Source organism: Falco cherrug, chromosome 8 (genome assembly GCF_023634085.1).
Source record: "Falco cherrug isolate bFalChe1 chromosome 8, bFalChe1.pri, whole genome shotgun sequence".
Classification (NCBI taxonomy): domain Eukaryota; kingdom Metazoa; phylum Chordata; class Aves; order Falconiformes; family Falconidae; genus Falco; species Falco cherrug.
The window spans coordinates 8,519,451-8,543,675 of record NC_073704.1 but is presented as its reverse complement, the minus strand read 5'-3'; the positions used below and the strand labels follow the sequence as shown (position 1 = coordinate 8,543,675).

At 47.6% G+C, this 24,225-nt stretch overlaps 1 protein-coding gene across 1 annotated transcript in view; it reads right to left on the bottom strand.

The window, feature by feature from the left end:
- Positions 1 to 23,354, bottom strand: part of LOC114015437 (uncharacterized) — a 37,508-nt gene extending 14,154 nt beyond the window's left edge. Inside the window, exons 1-6 of the mRNA XM_055717999.1 lie at positions 23,040 to 23,354; positions 22,350 to 22,522; positions 6,891 to 7,053; positions 5,462 to 5,528; positions 4,189 to 4,318; positions 582 to 670 (exon numbers count right to left, since the gene is read on the bottom strand). Of these exons, the coding sequence (XP_055573974.1) occupies positions 642 to 670; positions 4,189 to 4,318; positions 5,462 to 5,528; positions 6,891 to 7,053; positions 22,350 to 22,522; positions 23,040 to 23,065 (588 nt within the window). The 5' untranslated portion in view covers positions 23,066 to 23,354 and the 3' untranslated portion in view covers positions 582 to 641. The remainder of the gene's footprint in view (positions 1 to 581; positions 671 to 4,188; positions 4,319 to 5,461; positions 5,529 to 6,890; positions 7,054 to 22,349; positions 22,523 to 23,039) is intronic.
- Between the last annotated feature and the right edge of the window lie 871 nt (positions 23,355 to 24,225).

The window sequence follows — 24,225 nt, the reverse complement described above, 5'->3', positions numbered from 1 at the left end:
TTGTGAGATGGAAATAATACATCACTCGACCTTAAAATCATTAAACCTCTGAGTCACAGGGAGATTATAAAATGAGATAAAGGGATCTGGAAGATGCCAGATTTTGTAGGTGCTTATCTGCTTTCTGCCTACGTGTCACAGTCCCTGGGTGCCCACAAGCTCTTTGGGGCGGGCTGGTCGCTCCTGGGGAGCAGCATCTCGCAGGGAGCTCCCCGCAAGCAAGCACCATTCCCAGAAGCTGAGGTGACCGCTCAGCCGCTGCGTGCCTGCCACTGGCACCAGCATCCCAGATGGTTTAAATCCTGAGATAATCCTAAACCCATGGTAGTTCCTCAGCCCTTGCCACCCACAAGGAGCCCCAGCCCAGCCGGGGACCGCTCACAAAATGGCAGCAGGCAGCTCGCTGGAAGCGCAGCCTTTCCAAAAGCAAAACCCAGGGCTAAATTGGACATGGCGGGGTAAACAGCCCCAGCGAATAGCTGGGCCTGCCCTCCAGCTGCAGGATGATTTACAAGACGGCAGGAGTGGGTTGTTTTGGTTTTTTTTTGTTAAACAGAGCAGATCCGAACCAGATGTCTAACCTTTATCTCGATTGCTGCGGAGACAGAGGAGCCGACAGGAGAAAGACGTTGGAGTTTCCATTAGCTGCCACTCCACTGTCTTCCAAAGTCTGCTCATAAAGAAAAATGAACACCATCAGCCAGGAAACTTTGCTTTGGTGAACTATATGTTTTGTTTTGACATTCGCTGCTATAGCGACCACACCGAAATAAAAGTGCAGCCGGCTGCGATGACCTCACCGCATTACTCTATTAAAATCTGATATTATAAAGCTATAACCCAGGCGGATGATTGAAGATTTGCACATAGGCACAGCTTTTGCAGTGGTCTTCAGGAAAGTGGGGCTGGGAAGGGCAGGTATAGGGGGAATGAGAGCAGCAGGTCAAGGCACCCATCTTTTGGGATTTTTCCCACCCAGAGAGCAAGTAAGACACATGGGAGAGAGACATGGGAGAGGGAGGCGGGTGCTGCCTTGTGTTCCCAGGGATGGGGCAACTTCTTCCACCTGTGATGAAAAGCTTTTGGGAAGGCTCTGGCAAGAGGGGACCACACAGCACGGCTTCAAAAGCCCACTGTGAGCAGTGGGGATTTCCAGACCTAGCTCACCCTTCTAGCTCAGTGCCTAGACAAGCAGGGAAATACCCTAGGAATAACATCCACCTCTTGAACCTACCAAAAATTAGTTTCCAAACCTGGGATGAAAGCACCCCAGTGTGCTGCTGGGAATCTCACCTGAGATGCGAGTGTCTCAATTTTAGGACATCCTGGTGGGCAAAGGCCAAATAAGCTGTCACTCTTAATAAAAGGCAGAAACTATTTAAGAGTGTAAGCACTATATAAAGCTTATAAATGGGATCTGCAAGACTGGGAGCATGGTCAATAAACTGAAATGGAACTGAAAGGCCCGCAAAAAAGTTGCTACGGATGAAAGAAGTAGTTTGTTATTTCTAAAATACTTGTCTAGCTTTCCAGCAGTGATTAATTCTGCAGACGGGAAGATTGTGTTGGAGGTTAATGAAAAAAAATGAACCTTAGATTGACGGGAATATTGCAAAGGGCATGACACAGCCTGCTTTGGAAATAACTGGCCCGCTGTGGCCACTCTTCTACAGCATACGTGTTTCAGTCTCCCCTGCCCAGCTCGCTGCTGCTTCCCTACTCCAGCCCTTAGAGCATCCTTGTATTTACTGATGGATTAACTACAGCACACATGAATCTCAGATGGAAGCATTACCACTTACTGTCTAGCAACTAAAAGTTTAAACAAATGCCATTTGGAAAGGAAAGCTAAATACGCTCACACACTGCTCACACTTTTCCCCCCGGAAATCTGGCAGGTTTTTGTGGCAAGAATGGTTTTCTAAGCGAATGGTGATCAATGGTTTACAAGAGATGTTTTGCAGCAGGAAGATTAAATACAGTGAGCCTGACATTTCCCATTAACCCCCACCTCTGCTGCTCTCAGGGCATTGCATTTTGACTCAGTCCATTTTTTTAAGGCTGCTAGAAACAAGAAATTATTTTGGAAAAACCAACGAGCTCCAGCACCCGCTCCTGCCCTGCGTGCTGGGGTCCCTGCACGGCTAGCCGGGTGAAACATCCAGCTCCCTGGACTCCTGGGCTGGCGGTGCTCGGAGAAATGCAGGGGTGGATTTTGAACAGACTGGCTGACAGTTTGACACACAGCAAAAAGTTGCCAGATTCTGTAGCTGTTTCCAAAAGAATTACTCAAAATCCCCACCGACCTTGGTTGCGTTGTAAGATTCCTTCGTTTCCTCCATGCTTTCTCATCCCCCAGCCCTTTCCCTTGGGATGCAGACCATGGGCAAAAGCACAGCAGCTCTGCATCACCCTCTATGCCACCCCAGCAATGGATGCAGGTGGTCCCAGGCTGGCTGCTTACTAAGCTTAGATATTTTATTTAATTCTGTTTCTCCCCTAGGATGGATCAGTCATGGGAGAAAGGCAGATTGGCACCTCCAGAGCAGCCTGGAAGCTGCACTCCATCTTCATACCTAAAAGCCTGCAGATGCAAAGCAGGTTGTAGGTGCCAATCCGGGACTTAAAGCAGCAAGCTGTCCAACAGGAAACATAAAAATGCAAATGTTATCCTGAAAAAACTTCAGCGGAGAAGCCCACAGGCCTCTGAGAACAGTAACAGCTCATTACACAGCGGTACAACAGACTAAGTGCAGCTTGGGAACCTCAGAGCTCATGGTAGCTGCGTTAGGTGGTATCTGCATATTGCTTCTAATCTTAGGAAATGCGCTAATTCTCATAGCAAGAATTATAATTCTCCTCCCAAGGGAGTCTATTTCTTGAAATAGGCCCAGTCACAGCACCCTCACAACACAGCCCAAACAGCCCCTTTTCACCCACTTCCCAGCAGGACAGGGCAGATTAGCCAGGTTCAGCAGCCAAGTGCAAAAGCCTTGTTAGTGTTAGAAAAATATCTGCTGTTTGGAAGAGCTTAATGAGCTCTGAAGTATTTGGTACTAAAGCCAGCTTAATCCTGAAAGTGGGAGGCAAGCAAGGAAGCCAGGCACCGTGCCTGTGTGGATTCAGGGAATGGGGTTAACCCCAGATTAAAGAGCTTGACTGGAGATTACCTCTCATTTTTTGTACTTTTCCCCCAATCTGACCAGTTTTTCTGCCTCCCACACAGGCCAGCTCCAGCTGCCTTGGGAAGGGGTGTGAGCATGGGGAACTGGATAGTGACCCTTCCCATGCTGGGCTTGCAGCACCCCACGGCTTCGGGAACCAGCAGCCATCACCTGCACATCTGCCCCCCCCCCCGCTTAGGTGCCATTCAATAGCTTTTTCAATCCCTCCTCCATCTGACCCCCCCCCCCCCTTTCATTCAAAGCCCCCAGTCTGAGATCCCAGTTCCATTAGGAAGCAGCACACTGAAAACGGCACCTCGTTTCCACGCCTTTTCTTCTGCCGCTGCAACAGGCAGCTGCTGGAATGCTGCCTCCTTTCTTTCTTTTTTTAATTTTGTTTTTGGGACTAAAAAGGCATTTTTGTTTGTGGTCCGGAGCCAAACTCATTGCAAAAGAGCAGGCTGTACTCTGGTCAGCCCTGTGCATTGTCCCTACAGCTGTGTTCCATCGCAGGGCCATCTAATGCTGGTGGTCACGTAAAGATGGGGAGGAGAACATCCCCCTTGCAAATTTTCTTTGATAGCCTGTGCCTGTAAGTGGTAAGCTCAGTCCTCTTCCATGAGGGCTTGAGGATTTAGCAAACCAGTGCCGTGCTGATCCCTGGGCACCCATGCCCCTGGCTCCCCTCCTTGCAGGCGTGGGCTCAAACATTTTCCCAGATGGGTTTCCCTGTGCAGGGGCAGCTCCTGGGTCAGGGCTTCATCCTGACCTGGTTTGCAAAACCTCCCTCGCTACCCTGGGGTGCTGCATGCCCCACAACCGCGCATCCCACCGAGCTCCTCCAGCCATGAGACAGGCTGCATGTGATGAGTTTCCCTGCCTCAGCAGCAGCATGGGAGTAGCTGGCACAAGGGGTGGGGGTGGCAGCTGTGCCTCCTGGGCATCGCCAAAATCCACTGCCTCCCAATGAGCTTTCATCACGTCTTTGCTCCCTTGGCATTTTTCAGCCACGCATGGAAATTACCTGGATGTTTGGAAGCAGGGGAGAGCATCTCCTGCATGGCAGGGAGTTGCATGCATGGGCAGGGTTGGCTCCAGCTGACTGTGCTGTGCATGGCAGGGAGAGGTCCAAGATCCATTTGCAAGCCCCCAGCCTGCCAGAGGCACAAAAGTAGTTACAAAAACTCAGCGTAGCTACAAATAATGTGTGAGTCTACCTGCAGTTCTGGTTTACCATGGGTTGAATAACCCTCTTGCAGGTGCAGCCTGGAGAGGATGAGTAGAAAGGATTTGTTTCTGCAGAAGAGGTACCTCCCAAACTCCTGCCTTCTCCTCTTCCCCAGCCCCAGCTCCTTATGTGTCTGTCCGCACCAGAAATCTCAGGAATTTCCACTGCACCACTCTCAGGAATTCTCTGCATTTTTCACAGATGTGTCTAGAAAGGGACACCAATTGCACAAGATGGTCTGAGCACTGGGGAAAGGAGAGTCCAGAAGGAAAAAAAAAAAAAGGAAAAAAAAAAAAAAAATGATTAAAACCCTGAGCAACAACTCCACACTCGGAAAAAGCAGTCAGAAGTTTGAAGCACATCCAGACCACTACTCTGGAAATCAAGCTGAAAAATCTTGTGACATCAGGCCCTCTCAGGAGGTCGCTGCTATTTCCCAGCTGCAAAGCCCTGGGAACATCACTAGCGGCCCGTGGTGGACTTTGGAAGAGCTGGAAAGATGATGCTGCAGTGCCCAAGCTGCATCTTGCAGCATACTTCCCATTGAATGCCATTGCAAGACTCTGGCAGCTCAGTATTGCAGAGCACAAAATAATTCTTCATCAGTCATTAGCTTGCCCTGAACATCCAACACCTGGAAGTTGAACATGCAGAGGCTGGACAGAGAAGGAGAAGGCATCTTACAGGACTCCTTCTGATCATTTCTTTGCTTCAAAGAGCTCCCAGTGCCTGGGGACAACAGGGAATTAGAATTATATTTCTTAAGGTGTTTTGAAATAAAACCAGAGCCGGTTTGTATTGCACAGAGATATGGGTGGCGGGGAGGTCATGCAGATGTGGAGCAAGAGATGCTGGAGAGAGATGGTCTAGTGGAAAAGGGGCTGAGGAGGTACTTTCTTTACCTTTTCTATGTACATTTCTGTGCATCGCCACATCTATGCCCAATGTAATGCAATGCCTCTCTTGCTCAAAGGAGCACAACGGGGATATATGTTGCAATAAAATGCCTTGGCAGGGAAATCTGGTGACCACCACCATTCCAAGCACAGACCACCGCAATTTCACCCACCTTTGGCCTCAGCAGAGAGCCCCGGCAGAAGCTTTTGCTGTATGATACAGCCGGCACTGCTGGACACCTGATTTCAAGCAAGGCATAAGGCTGGTTTAAGAAGATAAATATTTGCATTTTTTAAAGCAAGCACACACTTATTCCAAGAATTGTTGCTGAACATTTATGGATATGTTGGAAAGCCACTTGTAAATGGATTAATATGGTTATTGCAAGGGAGACAGTATGGTCCCAAACTTGTTACTGATGGCATCCCCTAGGAATAACATCCAACTGTGCTATTTTGGAGGCTGAAAACAGGAAAAAAGAAATCTAACATTAAAATGTACATGATGTTTGTCCAGCCTGCTGAGCAGCTGGAGGATGATGGATATGAGCAATAGGATGGAAATGGAGGAGAACACAATCACCTCAACACCCTCCCCCAGGCTCTACCTCCTTGCAATGGGGTGGGTTTGAGCCAGACTTCAGGACCCACCACCCCAGCCTCAGGGTGGCCAGTCAACCCACTCCACCCCTCTCCCCTCTGCAGGGCACAGTCATGCTTTTCCCTTGCTCTCCTTCATCCAGCAGCCGGGACGAACCCCAAGCTCAGATACCGTCTGACTTTTGCAATCCCTTCCTAGCCCCACCAGTAAAACCAGCACTTGGCTGCCTGGATCTGCTCCTTGGCTGCCCCGGCTCTGACGGCACACGGTAGCCCCACGCTCGCCGGGCTGGGGCTGGACCCCGACCGCGGCTGAGCCACAGCTAAGCATCGTCTCACTGCCTCCCACACAGATCCGGGACCCAGCGGCGAGCCGCATTAGCTCATCACTGGGGTGCTGCCAGCCTGACTGAGGAGGGAAGGGAAAAAAGGCAGCACAAGAAAAAGGAGGGCTAAAAAGAAAAAGGAAGAACGAAAAAGATAAAAGAAAAAAGGAAAAGGGGAAAAAGAAAAAAAATATAAAAATAAATAAACAGAAAAGGAGAAAAGAGCAAAGAAAAGAAAGAAAAAGAAAGGAAAAAGGAAAAAAAGGAAAAAGAAAAAAGAAAAAAGGAAAAAAGGAAAAAGGAAAGGAAAAAAAGGAAAAAGAAAGGAAAAAGAAAACAGAAAAAAAAGGGAAAAGAAAGAAAAAAGCAAAAAGAAAGAAAACCTTTTGAGGCCAAGTGCACATGGGTCTACAACAACTCACAGAAGGGACAAGGGGTGGGCTGGGGACCAGGGCAGGCCACGGAGCCAAGGGAGCCCCTTCTCTGCTGAAAACAGCCTACCTGCCAAACCCAGAAATGAGGGGGAAAATCATATTAATTTAAACACCTTTTGAACCCTGCATGTAAATAATACAAGTACGAGCAGGTAATTCTGCCTCTGCTAACTGTGCGGCTCGTGGTGGGGAACAACAGCAGCATGTACTCAGACAATGATGGATGCAAGTAAATAACCCACCGTTTGAAGATGCAAATGTTTGAAAGACCTTGCTTGGCCAGTCTGCTCTCGGAGCTGCTTAAGGCAGAAGGATGATTTGCAGCCATGAATCCCCATGTGAGATTTGGAAAAGGTCCCTTGCTGATGTTACAGCTGCTGTCTCTTGCTTTAAGGGCTCTCCAGGCTGGTGGAAAAAAAAAAAAAAAGGAGAATTTGGTTAATAGCCCAACAACTTGAATACTTGTGCCATAGCCATTGTCTGCTCTGGTTGCAACGTGATCAGGACCACACTGCGGGGATGGAGTCCCATGGGAAAGCCTGTGGGGTGGCTTGTCCCCTACCTCTCCACATCACATCTGGTCCATCCAGTGAAAAATACCGTCACATTTTCCCAGAAAAACTGCACAAATTGTACAGCAACGTGCTTCAGTCACAGATGAACCCTGTTACCAAAACCCCACATACGCCTCATTGCTCTATTTGTGCAAAACAGCTGTTCCTCTCGTTGCCTTGTACGATGGCCGTGTTTTGTGCCCCCATTCATGACCTGCTTCCCCAGGTCAGCTACAACATGGCCCGAAGCATCATCTATTTTGGTACCTCACCTGTACCTTGGGTACCCCAGTACTCCTCACCTCGCTTGCAATAAGCCACTGATAAAGCCTCTTAACCATCCTCCGGGAATTGCAAAAGCATCTGCAAGACCAGATTTTATTTGTACTGTCCCTGTGGGAGCCAACTCAGAGGACATCCATGGGCTGGCTTGTCCTCAGGCAGAGCACGGTGATGGAGATGGCTTGTACCCCCAGACCCAGCAAACCATGCAAACAAAATTGATGCTGCCAACACAGAGCAACGGAGAAAAACCCAGCCCTTGCGTAGCTACGGCTGCCCCAGCTGTGCTGCGATCTCCTGGAAGTGATTTTATAAGCGAGGCAAGGCAGATAAGGAGACTTTCCTCTTGACGGTGAACCCAGCCCCACCAATCTCTTGAAAATGTGCCAAAAGCAAGTGAGGTTCGAGCATGTTTTAAGCTGTTTGTCATTAGCATGGGAACCAGAGGTGTGCCATGGGGAGTGGAGCAGGGGGGCTGCTTCTCTGTGCATCAGCTGCAGGGATGCTACCCTACCCTAAAATGGGGTGATGGCACACCAAGCCCTGCTGGCACAGGGCTTTTCCATCCTTCTGCAATAGCAACTCTTCTCATTGCAGCTCTCTCCCCAGGCCTGAGGGTCCAGCAAGGACAGCCCTATCTCACACCTCGTCACCCAGGGCTGGAGGTAAAAAAACAGGTTCATAGGCAGCTTGTCATTGCTGTTTGAAGCCCCTGTGATGTGCCAGAGACAAACCCTGTGTGTGGCAAAGGGTCAGGGCAGGACACCCATGAGAAGAGATGGGAGGGTGGGAACACAGAGAAGGGAGTGGAGCAGAGATGTTTTGGAAGAGTAAAAAGGAGGAATGAGAAGCATGATGTGAGAGCATAGGCCAGCTACTGAGGAAGGGAGACGCATGACCGAGTGCATCGGCCTGTTTGCAATCAGCTGAGAGGTGGTAGCAGCCCAGCTGCCATGGACACGCACAGCGAGCTGGAAGCCTGCTGGAAAAGGGCTGCAGGGAAAGCCTCATGCTGATACAGAAAAAGATGCGATCACCTCAAGGTTTTATGGCACCAGCACACATTTCCTATTAAAAGCGTGAACCTAATCCTCCAAATGATGAGCAGCAGGTACCGTGACCCAGGTAAGCATCATGTTCACTCCCGCACTCACCTTAAGCTCACTGGATTTTAAAAAATGCTTCTTCTGCCTCCAAATCAAGGACAAACCCTGATACTTTTCCTCCTGTGTATTCCCAGTCCACATGTAAAACCAGTAAATCACTCTCTGCATAGGAGTGGAGATTAACTAGACTGCAATTAAATTACAGTGGGGGAGTTTTAGGTATGAGCAGGTGGTCCCGCATTACCCCGTTGGGCTCCACGAATGCGGTGTTTCCCTCCTCGGGACTACATAGATCTACTGCAGAAACTCAGGGCTTGGCTGTCGGTTGGGCTGTGTTCATAGATCAGGACCAGGCCTCTTACCAGCTTGCTGGAAATAAGGAGCCAGCCAAACCAGATGTCTGGGAGATGCTGAGGGCTGCATTAGCATCTCCTAAACTTTTTGCAGCCTGGAGCAGGATGAAGTGTGAGGGCAGGCACATCCCTCAGGCTCCGGCTGCAGTCAAGGGTGTGCGAGTCGGCCAGAGTTTTATGCATCCAGCTTCAAAGTCCATCAGAACAAAATCAGCCTGTGAGCCTAAAATAATGTTTCTCTATTTGATAGGAATCAGAAGAGCAACGTCTCACACAGCCCACAGGGCTGTGATGGACAGGGAACCTCCTTCCCTTGGTGAAGGGCCCTTTCCCTTATGAACCAGCCACCATGTAATGCAATTAGCTGTAATTAGCAGGCTTCAGGCTGGTGGCAAGACATTTGCACTGCAAGTTGCCATGCCAGCTGCACCGCTTCACTGATGGGGCCGGCTGCCCTTTCTCAGCTTCCCTTCTGCTGCTGGTTTATTTCTGTGCTCAGACGTCCTGGGGCTGGGAGAGCTTTGAAAAAGAAGTATGTTACTGTTTAGGGTTATAAATTGGTGTTGAAAAGTTGGAGGTCAAAATTCATCCAACTCTTGCTGACACTATCCTAGACCTAGGATGAATACCTTTTTTTTTTTTTTTGGACTTATTTAACAACCTTGCTAGGAAACAGAAGGCAAAAAGAGTTCAGCAGTTCAGGTTCCAGTGAGTGCTGCAGCTTCAGGGACTGAGATCTTCCCACCCCCAGATACCTGCCCTGCTCTGGGGCCAGAAATCCTGTAGGTTTCAGCTCTCATGCAGTCATGTATGTGCAGAGAGCAAGTAGTAGGAGTGCCACCTGCTGACACTGGAGATTATGTAGCATCATCTATACATTAATCCCACCTCTGCTGAGCTCACCTCATCTACGCCCAAGGCAAAGCCATCCATTGTGTCCAGCCAGCATCTGCCTTAAGGTAACACCACTTGGTGATGGTGGTCCTCAAGCTCCTGGCAGGAGAAGACGACAGTGGCTGCTCTGATTTTGGACCCATCCACAAGGGAAAAAAAAGAAGAGCTGTAAAATGGAGGGGGGTGGGGGTGGGGAAAGTGTTTTGGAGCAGAACCACCGTGCCACAACCACCTCTGGCCAATAGGCCTGGCTGGTGGTAGAACATTTTAAGGGCTTTTATTTGTAGCTGGTGGTACCTTTTTATTTTTTTTTTGATACAGAGAGGCTGAGTGACTCTCTGGAGAGGTTCTAGGGCTCACAAGGCAGAGCTGAAACTCTATCAGCATTGCCCCACAGAGTGGGGAGAGTGAAGCCTTGGTAGGATGGGAGCAAGAGAAGGAACTCTAGGTTCAAAATGGAAAATAGGTTATGACCCTTTCAGGCCCGGTCCTGCTGGAGGCCCACTACGCAACCCCCTGCTGTGACCTTACAGCTTTTACAGACTGACTTTTCACAAGGCAAGGACAGCAACAATGCCCCAACCCATTTCTACCCCAGTCATGGTCTGGTCCTTGTAGGGCTCTTGGCATCTGAGGAAGCTTTCAGGTGTCCGCTGCTGGTGAAGGGAGAGTGCTCAAGAGGGAGGAAACCTCCTCACAGCCCAAGTGCAGCTGATGCAGCCCGAGATAAATCATGAGTGGCAAGACCCTCCCTGCCCAGCACCCCAAGGACACCCTGGAGATGCACCTTTTCCAGGGCAGTCCCAAGGTGAAAAATGAAAAACATACTCAGTTGGAATCTGAGAAATTCAGATGGCTACCACTTACTTTATCTACTAGTCTCATTTTCCTGGCCACAAGCTACTTTTGGGAAGCTATATGCAAAAACGATGTAAAGTCTTTTTTTTTATATTTTTAACCTAGTGTGCTCATACTATCCCAGTCCTTAACCAAGCCACTAAATTAGCTTTGATACAGTCTGACACTGGATGTCCGTTAAAGCCTTACCAACGTGGCTAATCCTCAGGAAAGGGTAAAAATTAGCCAATAACCCATCCAGCACGCTGAGACCTTGGCTTTCACATTTTCCAGAAACTCAGGGGTTGCTAACAGCTGATCCAAGGCAGAATTTCTAGTAATTTCCTCCAATTAGTATCTTTTTCCTTTACTTCATTTACACAATTTTCTGCAGAAAGCTTTACCACAGGGTGCAGTTTCTCATGTTTTACGGGGACAGCCAAAACACATTTGTGAAACAGCAACCGACTGCCCAAACTGGACTTAAAGAAACTCAGCACTTTCTAGTAATACCTTAAACTAGTAATACCTTAATACGGGAAAAACTTTGAGCTTTAACTTTGCCCTCTCTGATTTCCTGGGGACTCTGCTGTATGAAAAGACACAGCAGAGCCCTTTGCTTGTCCAAAATCCCTCCACCACCTCCCAGCGGCACAGGGTTGACTGCTGGGCTGAAAACGTGTCCTCAAAAGCTTTGCTGTTTGGCTCTTTTCCCTGTCATTTTTCACAAGAAACATCCAGGCGATACTTCACAGCAAATAAAAGCCAGGCGTGAGAGCTTGACTTTCCTGGCAGCCACTTGGGGCGTGAAGCTGGCAGGTAATCACACACTGCTGGGCTGCACTGGAAAAAATGTCCCTGTCCCACTTAGTTCTGAACCGATTCAAAGCTGAGAAACTTCATCCTCCCTCCCCTAACCCTCCAGATAGGAGAAAACAAGGTTTTCTATGAAACAGCTTAAAAGAAAAAAAAAAAAAATCCTAAATACCCGACTTACTTCTCACAGGGGCAGGAAAAAGCCCAAACCCTGAGGAGAGAGGCACGATGCTGAGCTGGCTGGCAGCAAGGTTTCCAAGTCCCTTCCCCTCCATGGCCACAGATAAGCAGCAGGTAAACCCCAGTACACAGCGTGCAGGGATGTGGCACCGAGGCCCGGCTGATGGGTGAAGGAACATGTTTTTACAATGTGAAAACTCGACCTCAGGCTGACTCTCCTGTCTCCCAAGGAGGGAGAAAAAAGCTGAGAGCTGGCACGTGGGTAAAGGGCAAGAAAATAAGCATGGTTGGGAAGCGGAGAGATCTGTACCCCTTGGAGCAGCTTACATAGCTGGTGGGGAGAAGCAGCTTCTTCAAGAAAGAGCATCTACAATAATGTGCGGTACTGGGGGATGGCGGGAGGACTTCAGAAAGCATGGTTTGGAAACCATCACTGTAGGTCTAAATGTCACTACAGACCTCCCTTTCCACCAATACAGAAGATCCTGTTTCATACCGCTGCAAAACTGCGTTTGCATTCTCTGTTTTCTGGGATAGACTTAAGCTTGCTGAGCCCAGCTTCAATGTTATCAGGTGTGTAACAGAGCACAACAGTCCTGCAAAGCTCTTTCAAATCCATTAAAATCCTCCTCCTCCTCGGAGCCATGTGGGCACTGCTCAGTTCCACACTCACTGGGCACCTACTAAACCAGGGCTGGTAAGTGTGGCTGGAACATATGGGTCTTTGACCCAAAATCCTGTGTGAGAACTGAAGTCTCTCTCCTGACTCCTCTTTTTACCATCCTGCTTTCCTATATATCCAGCAGCTGCCCTTTCATCTTCACTTACATGATCATCAAACAGCAGCAACAATATGAAGAAATATTTCTGTGGGCAAGAGCCTGATGTTATTTTGGCAAGAGGAAGATCACTAGGATAAAAAATAAAGACTACAGAGAGGTGGTGATGGTCGCCAAGGTGGACAGCTGGAGCAGACTGTGTGTGCTGCCCGAGCAGGGGGTGGGCATGGGCATGGTGTGTGGACTCCCCGTGCCGGCGGAGGGGACAGCAATGTGGTATGGAGCACCCACCTACCTGTCAGAGAAGCCTTTGAACAAAGCACAGAGGAATCTCCTTGATGCCCAAGAACAGCTCCATTATGGGGCAGAAATACACCAGGGGATAAGTGGTCCATTAAAAAAAAAAAGAAGTTACAATTAAATAAATGTCAGGTTGCTAGATGCTCTGGGGAGTTTACTCCTTGTACATGCATGCACCCTGCAACCAGCCCACACACACTGCCCCAGTGATGCCAAAGCTTGCTTGGTTGTCCACACACCCCTCCACCGGGATCTGGAACCTCCAAACCTGGGTTACATTCCCCTCAGGCACACTAACAACAGGGAAACTTGTGCTGGTTGGCCAGGCAGATCACTGAGAAGCCAGCCTGCTGTTTGCTGTGTATTTTTGTTGCTGAAAGAAGTAGCTGGTCCCCATCTGGTAGAAACCTCGTGATGAGCCAGGGAATTAAGCTTGCAAAGGAAAAGATTCAATTATTTAATTCAGGTCTTTAATATTCTGAAAATGAACGTGGGCTGCCAAATCAAACAGAATTAAAACGCAGGCACAAATGGGAGGGGAAAAGTTAGGTGAACTTTTTGATTTATATGCTGGCTGAAAGCCTCTCCCTAGAGATGCCTTTCATTTAGGGCTTTTAACAGTTTGTCTCACCAAGGGAAGACAACAATAGTGCTTACATGTTGGGGGGTTTGTGTTTCCCTTCTCCTTCCCCCTATCACAGGACACCACAGACCTTGTTCACGCTGGTGGTGAAGAATCAGTCTCTCGTGCTTAAACAGGGAACAAAAAGAGAAGGAAAAGAGCAAAAAGGCAAGATTTCTAAGTCCACGTTGATCTAAGCATATGGCATCTCCTCCGCACGGTTCAGTACCTCCACAAGCAGCCTCTGCACTCTCAGCAGAACACGATGCTCTTCTCTCCTTGTCTATCCTGAGATTTTTGGAGAGGTGCAAAAATCCCTGCCTCATGCTTTGCCACCCTCCACTGTCCCAGTGCGGTGCAGCAATGTCAGGTCCTTGCTTTAAAGCACTAGTACCTTATGTAATAGCTGCTTTTATAGCACCTTGTAGCATTTTCCACTTCATTTTCTCTTCATATTATTGAGTAGTATAAAATATTCACACACATGCAAAAAAACCCAAAACCCAAAAGAAAAACAATTCTTCCATTTATATATTAACTTTTTGGCCAGGTACTTCTAGTCTTGCAAAATAACAGTTTGAGACAACTTGGGTGGGGACTACTTGCTGTTATATCCTGAGCACGCACAGGGACATCCTGCCCAGTGACTGGCAGAGCCACAGGAGCAAGCCTGAGCTCGGTCAGTGAGGTGGCAGAGGTGACATGGCTTGACCACGGTGAGGACAAGGCAATATCGGACAGCTACATAACTCCTTCAGATGAAGGACAGCCAGGTAGATACCAAAAGGGGAAACCAAAGTGTAGGAGGTGGAAGGTGCAAGGCACGATGTGCCTGCATCCAGAGCAGGAGCATGGTGCTGCTGCTGGTGCAATGACCATCTAAGCAAGGCAAGAAACCTTCCCCCAGGTCAGCTTCCACAGTCTAATCAACTGGTAGCAGAGAGTAAGCTGTCCAGTGAGGCAGGGCATGAGCTAGCGCTGGAGTGACATGGATTTTCTGCGTCCCTATTCAGGACCAGCTTGCTGGACTAAGACGTGAAGAGGTGATGCTTGGCCCCTCACCAGCCAGTTTTGCCTTTTCTTTTGGCAAAGCTGGGGTGCTTTCTACAGTGTTTGCAGTGGCCTGAGCTGAGCTCAGCTGGAGCCAAGCCACTGGAAGAAGCAGAGGTGTGACCTGGTTTAATACGAAAGTCCCAGGACAGTGTTTTTACAAGCCTTCCCGGTTATTAGGAAAACATGAACAAAAGAGAGGAGTTACAGCAGGTCCTGGGCCAGCGTGGAGGACTGCTAGCATGCACCACACGTTCCTCCAGCCACATCCAAAAGGACTCTAAGGGAGCTCAGGGGAAGTCAGCCCTAGGGAGGCTGTCAGGGTAGTACACTAAAGTGAGGACACGCTTGTCTTAATGCTTTGGCAATCCTCAGCATGCCTCTCAGGGCACAGAAAGGACAACAGTTCTGCTTCTCTCAGGCAAACCTAACCTGCATCACCAGGGAGGAAAGACAGCAGGGCATTTTAAATTGTTATTTTGCAGCTAGGCTAAGTCTATCACGAGGGTGCAATCACTGACTTACGACTGCAGGGTTTTGGAGCAGGACTGTTTCTTTGTCCTGCCGGTGGGTTTCTGCATGGCTTTGGGGTGCTCCCGTACCGCACATGAAACAGCAACTCCCCATTTCCCTCCAAGATCAAAACCAGCCTCATTAACAGAAGCACAACGAAGAAACCAGCTTCAATGACAGCTCTGAGACATGCCTTTGCTAATTACTATAAGGGAGAGTGACTACTGCCACTGGCTCTAGCAGGCACCGTGGTTTCTGAAAAGAGTGTGTATAAGTGCTGTATTTTTAATATATATATACACATACACACCCATGCACAAGTGTCTTGGTTAACTAATTTAGCTAAGTAATGCAGAAGTGAGGTGTCCACTGTTATCTCTGTGATTTCACTACCAGTATCAGCCTTTTCTTAATTTTCAAGTTGCTGCTGAAGCCTCCCAAGCCTGCACTGTGCTAAACACCAGCTGGGAGTTCCTGGACTAGCAGCTCCTGTTGGACCCAGCTCACAGAGTTTGTTGACCAAGTGGCTCTGAGATAACACCCAGCTGACCTGGGCAGCTTGAGAATAACAGACCTTTCCTCAGTCCTTAAACACCCACCCACCTGCATCTCTCGGGGCTCCCACCCTCCAGTGATGGGCCAGTCGGGCTGGTGAATCAGGGTAGAGGTTTCTGGGCTAGTCCAGGAGAAAGGCTGCAAATGGCTTTTGCATTTGCCCTTTGTTCTTGCTGCTACTTCTGACCAGTACTGGAAAGCACTGGATGGGTTTTGGCCTGCCGAAGAGAAACAGCTTTTGACTGAATTTTGCCCAAGGTTACTCATTTCCATCTGCAGCCTGACATGCAAAAAGCTCTCCTATTTCAGATGTGATTCTTCAGCATTTTTTTCAGCCCCTAAACCTCTTACATGACTGCACTGGCACCGAAGCCAGAAAATTTTTAGTCATGGCCTATTGTCCCCCCCTGTGCCAAGGAAGACAGAAAACAACCACATTTGAAGCCAGCTGATAGACTAACCCTAGCCCAGAGCTAATGAGCTAGAGAGACATTTACCCTAGGCACGAGAGCATTAGCCACACAGCCACCTTCTCAGTTATGTAAAAGAAGCCTCCAATTCCAAAAAAACTTAACCTCTTTCAGGCCAATGAGAGAACAGGAAAAACCCAGAAGGTGAGGACTTTGAAAAGAAGTACGTGTTATCGAGTATTTCCCAAGCACGAGAGAGCTGAGCTCTGCCTCAAGGACACAGAAATCATCCTCCCTCCCTGCAGCAGCTGATGCTGGAGACCTCGTTTCCTTCTGCTCTCCCACCTCAGCCTTGCAACCGCCCCTCAGGAAGGTGCGCTTCCATCTCTGGCTGCAGCCCTTCCAAACTGAGTCAAACCTCAGGAAAACCCTGATGTTACCTTCAAAATCAGGGTTCTTAAAGAAAAATTGGTGCCATCTTTGTTTCACTTACTCCTGTGGGTTTTAGGGGCTTCACACTGAAGCTTACCCGTGAATCCTTTCCCAGGAAGACTGGAGACTCCCCATGAGCTAGGATTTGAGAGCAGACCCCAGTCCTGTGAGCTGTATCTTAGAAGCGGACAGCTCCACAATCCCAGTGACGGCTACAGCTTTCACTCTCAGTTTTCTTATGTCTGAAAGAAAAACCCATTAAATGCTTCCCTTGATTTTAAAACAGAAATTCCTAGTTTGACTGCTGACACCAGCCAAACTAGTCTCTGCTGCAGTACTCGGAGGGTGTTGAAGTCTGCCATGGAGCAAGGGCAGCCGAAATTCAGGTCTCCCAACAGTAACGTCACTCCTCCACCCTCTGGCTCCATGCCCAGCTTGGCCAGGTCATTGTGCTGGAAGACACGGCTGCAAACATCCATTGCATAAACCAGGGCAAAACTTTGTCCCTTTTTTCTGCTGAAGACCCACTCTGACTTTATATAATGCATGTGTACATATCTACACTTAGAGACACATAATATATTAATTCATAGACTAACTTCAGTAAGCAGGGTCGGATGTGCATGAATGACTCCACTAATTTTTTTTCTGGAACAAATATCCCTGCTCCTGATCTTAAAATAAGTGGAACAATAATGTGAAAGCAGCCTATTTGATCCTGACATCCCTGCTGCTGCTGCTTGCCTGCACCCTGCTAGCAGCAGCCCAACCTGGATGAGATATGCATCTCTTCTGATTTAATTGTATTTTGCTTACGCATTCAGGACAGGAGCAAATGAGAACTGTGCACCATGTAAGAGAACAATGAAGCTTGGTGACTTGCTAACTAGCTCTGGTTTAATTGCACAGCCACGCCTGACACGCCAGTGGGAACATCTGCATGGAAGCGATGTTCCCACACATATGTGACACATAACTTTGGTTGTGCTGGTGCCAGGTTTGGTTCTGAAACTAAGCTATGGAAGGAAGCTATGGGACTGGATGCAATTTTCATTGATTCTGTAGAAAAACTGATTTTTGAAGACCACCTTTGAAGGCCCTGAAAATCTCCACTGAGTTCTGTGGAGGGTCAGACTCCAGGAGATGTAAGAGGTAGGTGATACAAAGCAGGCAGGGCAGGGCTGAGAGCTGGGGTGACAAACACACATGAAATGCCAAGCTGAGCTAGACTGCAGGGGCACCCAGTGAAACTCCACACGAGCAAGAGAGAAGTTTTGCCAAAGGGCTCCAGAAAGCCAAGACAACAGGTCTGCAGATACTCAAAGAGCTTCTGGGAAGAAGATGCATGGGGGAGAGAAAATTCCGGAGAGATGAGGAGCTGGGAAAAATCGCAACGGGGGAATGGATGTGGAGAGAAGTTTACTACAAAAGAGCTTGCATTAGTCAAATGGCTAAATTATGGGGAAGGACATATTAAATCATGGAAGGACAAGCAATTCAATCCCCTCGTTCAATGGATGCAAATGCTCAGATACATCGGAAGCAACATCAGGATAAACGGCATTCACAAGCTCTGGCAAAGCAGAGACTGCACAATTGATAGACAGCTGTGGACAAGACACTCTGCCAGCTTCAAGGACATTTGGAAGGAACTAGTGTCTAGAGCTACTGCTAAACAAATATGTTATCTGGCTAAATAACTTACCTGTCAATACCTCTGCAGCCATTTCCAAGGAAAAAACAAGATGTAAAAATTGTGACAGCAGAACATGACCAGCATCTTAGCCTTCCGGTAGGTCAGATTGCCCAAAGCTTCGGGGTAGGACTAAAAATGGTGAGAGTAGTTACAACCAAAATCAAGAAACCCTTGCAATCTTGGGATGCCATGCAGAGAGAATCCCAGTCCACAGCTAATGAATTCCTCTGGCCTTGATGGATCATCCTCAGGGTGAGGAGTCCCATGGTACGCTTGAGTTTCCTTCACTGCCACCTACCAGTCGTTTTCCCCACATTGCAGAGATGGGCCCTTGACTTCTCTCCGCCATTGAAGAATAGTCTTTTGCTGCTAAACTGTGCAAATAAACTCCCAGTACAGGATTTTCCATGTTCCTATTTTAATTCGTTGTGCTAACAACATGCCCACAACGTTTAAGCCCTAGGAAATACTGAAGCAACATGAGCAGTAACAGACTAACCAGTGGAGGTTAGATCCCAGAAAACAGTAGCTTCTTTTCAAGAGACATACATCATTTAGGTTAAAGTTGACTTATTGGGAGTTACAGTTAAATTAAGAGGATTGTACAGGGTGCAAAGTCCCCCAGTGCTTATCAGATTGATGGCAAATAGCGCTGTTTCTCCTCTCAAGCACCATGGGGGCCAGCAGCAGTGAGGGGCACGCTGCAGTCACTACCGTCTGCTTGCTGATCTTGCCCCCAAGAGCAGTCCTTGGCCAGGACCAACATGGGGATATTTCCATTTTAGGAAGTGAGCTGTTACTTAACTTCTGGCCAACACTGATTTATGCAATTTGGCACTGGTGAGGGACAGAGCCCTTGCACAACACACTCTACTGTCTACAGTACTTTCAATTTTCCGCAGATCTCCCTGGCTCCTTTACACTCCATGATGGTTGCTTAGAGGAGTTACAAACAGAAAGGCAGATGCAAGGACTGACTTCAGAGCAATCTTCTTATAGAGTGAACTATTACTGTGAAGGTACAAAGTACTGCTTTGAATCATTTACTAGGTGGTGACATGGCTTTCATCTGAGCTGCGTAACATGCCATCTAAGCGAGCAATCGCAAGACACAGCGTACAGAGAAATGGTCCCTCAACAAAGACACAAAAACTCCCCCCAACCCACTGAAGGCTGAGGGACAGTAAATAACACAACGCCAGGGGTGTGTTTGAATGAATGACAGCTGCAGCAGCTCTGAACTCAAAGATCTGTGAACCAGGTAAAGCACGTGCATGATCAGTCCGGGTCAGCCCAGCCCCCAGCATCTCCACTTCACCAAGGAGGCAACCAGATAGTTTTTGTCAGCTATTGAGTTTGTTGCACTTCTGTTTTCCTTTGCAACACTTCCGCAGCGATGCTACCATGGGGCTGGACAGAACTTGCCGCCTTGCAGAGCCTCCTGCCACCTTTCCTGACCAAGGATGCTGCAGCACATAGCTCTGCTCTGCTCCATGCTCACAACCCCACACAGAGTTTCATCGGGGGCATGAGGAAAGGGGAATGTGACAAGGGTTTCTTCTTGCAGGTACGTCTCACCAAAGCTTGGCTTTATGCTAACAGCTGGGCCCACCTGTTATAAGACCAATAAACCAACCCCATGGGGCAACATTTCTGGCAGAGCTATCCTACCACACTGGATTAACTGCCACCCAGGGATGCCCCAACATCATCAGCGCTTGGCCACCCACCAGCACATCCCTCAAAGGAGACACTTCTTGTGAAGAATGGTAACAACAGGACACCTGATGTAATAAGACCATTAGAGAAGTACTTCCCTTCTTCCCCCTCAGCGGGGAAGGAAAGACTGCTGCATCACAAGAAACAGTCCAGCAGAGGATGTGGCTTCCAGGCCATGGGGACCACAAAGCATCTGAAGACTTGACTATCACTTTACACGCTGACGGGCAGGTAGCCATAACGAGCTCCAGAGAGCTTATGTTCAGCCCCAGGCCTATAAGAAGGGAAGTATAAAGGGCTGTAACCTTAGGGATCCAGGCTGTTTTGAGGTAGGACATACACACTTGGCCCAAAGCAGGCTCAAGACAGCCGCTTTGATCTCTTCTTGAATGCATTAATGTGCAGAACGGAAATATCTGGCGTTCAGCTGGGACAACATACAGCACAGCTGGGGACCCTAGAGGAATCTGAGGCTTTCTGAACTTCTTCGAACACTTCCTTCTTTTTTTATAAACTCCCTTTTTTTTAATTCCTAAAAAGTGTTTCTTTTCCCAGGGCGAGATCCTAAGTTCATGATGTAATAACTGCGGTGAGGACTGTAGTTTTAAGTAAATAGGGATGTGCAGGCACAGAAATATGAAAACATTATGGGAAAAGTATCGTTGTTAAAATTAGCCTCCTCTCACTCAGAATTGTAGAGAATTGATCTTTAAAACCAAACTCTGCCTTCAGGTACACACATTAACCAAAATTTGCAAGCATCAGTTGAAGGTGCCCAGAAAATTGTGCTGGCTTAAAACAATAAGTTTTACATGTTTTACTCTATTCTTGTACTGCATTAAAGCAGGAGCCAGCTGCTCAGCAGCTGGGGTAGCTACTACCAACCCACAGAGGTACCAGGGAAGCAGTGTCACTTTATCCTGCCTTGACAGTGACCAGACTCATAAAATGAGAATATATTTGCACTTCTGGGACTTCTCACAGATATAACAGCTTTTTCAGTGTAACTGAAGACTACTAAGCCTGGAGTTTCACAAACCACGGGAGCCTCTACCTGTGCCTCCCCCCCCAGAATGGGACTGGGGATGTCCAGCGTCCCTACCTAGATGTCTATTTTTCATGCATCCACCCCTGCAGCAGCTGTTTTCTTTCCATCCTCACTCACTATGATCAGGAGTGTAAAAAGAGCCTGGGCAAGCTTTTAATGCTCTTTACTTCTCTGTGCATTGTGTTAGACTCAGCTCAGCCTATGGTTCAGCAGTATTTCTGAACACTCATTTGACACGCTGTCTAGTGACTTACTGAGTGCAAACTCGTTTGAAAAGACAAATTAATCTAGGCTCTTTGCAGGATGCTGTAAGTTAAATGTCCATCTAAGCTAGGCATGCAGGACTCCGTAGCTGATGGAAAGAAAGAAGCAGTCACACAGGGTGAGTTAGTCTGTCCAAAGATAGGTGGGAGGGATGTATGTTGGAGCCAGTTTGCCATTCCCTTGGGAAGGCAAACCCCACTTTGTAATTATTTTTTTTTTTACATTTTATCCCAACAACATAGTAATTTCCAAATGACTTTTTCCCTTTTTTGCAACATGTCCAATGTCTTTGGGAGTCTTCTGGAAGAAAGGGCCTCTATCCACATACACCATGAGTCATTTGGAGGAAAGGGAAGCCCCTTGGACCTAAGGATGTAACTGGTTCACAGGGCTGCTCGTAAGTCTGAAAAAGCTGTAGGCGTCCATGGGCACAGAAATCCACGCAGGAGCTGGGGGAGGGCTGGGAACAGTGACCAGTTAGGTCTGGAGCCAAACCAGGAGAAGATTTTTACTCAGTGAGTCTGATGACCATGTCCATTAGCTGAGGGAGAAATTTGACAAGAATGTCACCAGGATGAGGGCCATGGAAATTGCTAGAAAAAGGCACAGAGCCAAAGAAGTGAAGGGAGACAGTCCCCACAGAGTATATTCCACATACTATCTTCCCGCCAGCAAGTACTCACTGGACATTCAACAGGCTGGATCCAGCTCAGGTTTTCCGATATGCTCCTTTTCATTCCTGAAGAATACCACAGGTTTCTCTTAATTCAAATCTCCCTTGGCAGAAATTAAAAGTTCAGGTTACATGGAAATAGTGGGGCTGAGGTTTCAGGGCATGCAGAGGCTTGCACACAATACGTATTTTGCCAGGATGACAGCCCACAAAGCTGACACAGTGCCTGTAACGAGGTATTTCAATTAGATAGAAGACTCTGAGAGAAAGTCAAATTTGGTGAGGCATGCTTTTTTTTTTTTTTGCTAAAGTGCTCCTGTTTCTGGATAACCTTGCCAGAGGCCTGAAAAATCTGTGAGTGGCCTCTGCAAGGTCACTTCTGGACATCGGGATCAGGCAGGAAGCGGCAGGGAGCAGCGAGCATTACGGGAGTGCTCTGTGTTTGTGGTTATGTGAAAACATCTTTGCCAAGAGATGAGCACAACTTTCCGTCACCGCTGGTGGCCCCCACACCGATGAGCAGGACAAGGCTACTGAATGACAAGAGGTGGAGAGACAAACCACAGGCCCGGGTGGGCCATGTGAAATGAAATTTTTAGCCACAGTCATCTTCCTTACCTCTGCGTTCCCATCCTGGTGAAAAAAGGGGTGTAACAGCATCAGTAAACCGTTTCCCAACATGTTGCATTAAGAGGGAGTGGGACGGGTCGTTGCTGTTGGGTACAGTCAGGTTTCCTTGCGTGCAGCTCTCCTCATCAGCTAAGGAAGATGTGTATCTTGGTGGCACCGACCTGAAGCCAGGACAGAGATACAGCTGGTGAAAACCTTGCAGAAAAGGAGAAGCCAGCCCAGTGGGTCAAGTCCTACCCGCTACCAAATATACAGGGCAGACATTCCAAAGGCAGGCAGCAGCTGCTCCAGATCAGAACCTCACATGTGTAACTCCCATATAAAATGTCTGGGGCATAAGTTTTCTGCAAGACATGCAGTATTTTGAGATGTTGGCATTATCTCAGTTCTGTGCAGGGGAGGGTGGAAAGTCAGCTAAAAGCACTGGGCCATGTGCAAAAGAAAGTGAGATCATGGATTTCTCTCTGGGGAGGGAAAAAACCAAAAACCCTAGCAGACTTCAGAAGTAGAGGTTCCTTCGATAAAGATTGCCCTGGCCAGCTGCCATCCCATGTAAACACTTGCATATCACCAGCACCTCTTCCTCAGATTAAATACTTCAGACAACATTCAGAAGTGACACATGAATCTAAGAAAAAACAAAAAAGGTCTAGGACTTGGGTATCAACTGACACTCACCTCTGTATGAAGCCACAAGTCCACATAAGATATCTGCATACTCTCTCAAAAGGCTGCCAGGTGAAACTGGACAGACTTCAGGAAGAATCAGCTTTTACCAGCTGAAGTTCTTTTAAATTCACTGAATTTTCCTACTGCCCAAATAATAGAGCTTGTATTACCGCAAGAACTCTCCAGTGTAAGTTTTTATTATGTGATAAATATAAACAATGATAATTGAGCTCATGTTACAGATAATTCTGCTACCGACCCACTAAAATGCTGTCACAAGTCTAGAGGACACCAAAGGTTTAAATATGTGGGTTTGGGTGTTGGGTTTTTTGGTTTTTTTGATGGAAGAGTATATAAAGAAAGATAGAAGTTGTCCCTGGATACATTCGGGAACACTGAAAAGATGTGGATAAGTGTCTTCATGCAATCCACTAGCATGAAGTAGTCCTTTCTGGTTCAAAGAGCAATCCCCAAAGTTAAAACTAGTGTTTTTGTCAGGATAAATTCTTCTTAGCTTTGAATAGGAGCTCCAGAGAGACTGAAAGGTCTATTTACTCATGTCACTTGACCTCTTGTATCTCCCAAGTTTTATTAACAGTATCCTGCTTCAATGGATTTGCTTTGAACAGCACATCAAAAGTGTTGTTAGTGTAGGAGTTAGAACTATATTTAGTTGCAGGACCTTGTAACAGGAAACTTTTTTTTTCCTAGAAAGCTCTCAGAATGCTAAAAAAAAAAAAAAAAAAAAAAAAAAGGCACATGAAGAATGGAGCTGGCCTGCCCCAAACTTTTGGTAGGTGAGACTTGATTGAACCAGACCCCTGGCAAGCTGCATGCCATCACGTTATCTTAACAGACTGTTTATTCTAAGCCTGGGTAACTGCAACAGGATGGCTGGCTGGACTATATTTCACATTTTGTAAACAAAATTAAATGCAAACCCTTTGCTAGGATCTTTATTTGCTCTACATGTAGCATATGACGCTTCTGAACTAAGGCAAGACATCACAAAGCATAAATGTCAGTCTGAAATGTTCCCAGACTCCTGTATTTCCATGGGAATCTGGAATTTTAACTGGGAAAGCCTGAGGCAGGTTTCCTTGAATAAAGGAATAGTTGTTTAATAGGCAATTAGAACACTTTGAAATCTGTAAACCCAACAAATCATGCTGCAGAGTAGTCTGTCTCCGGTCAC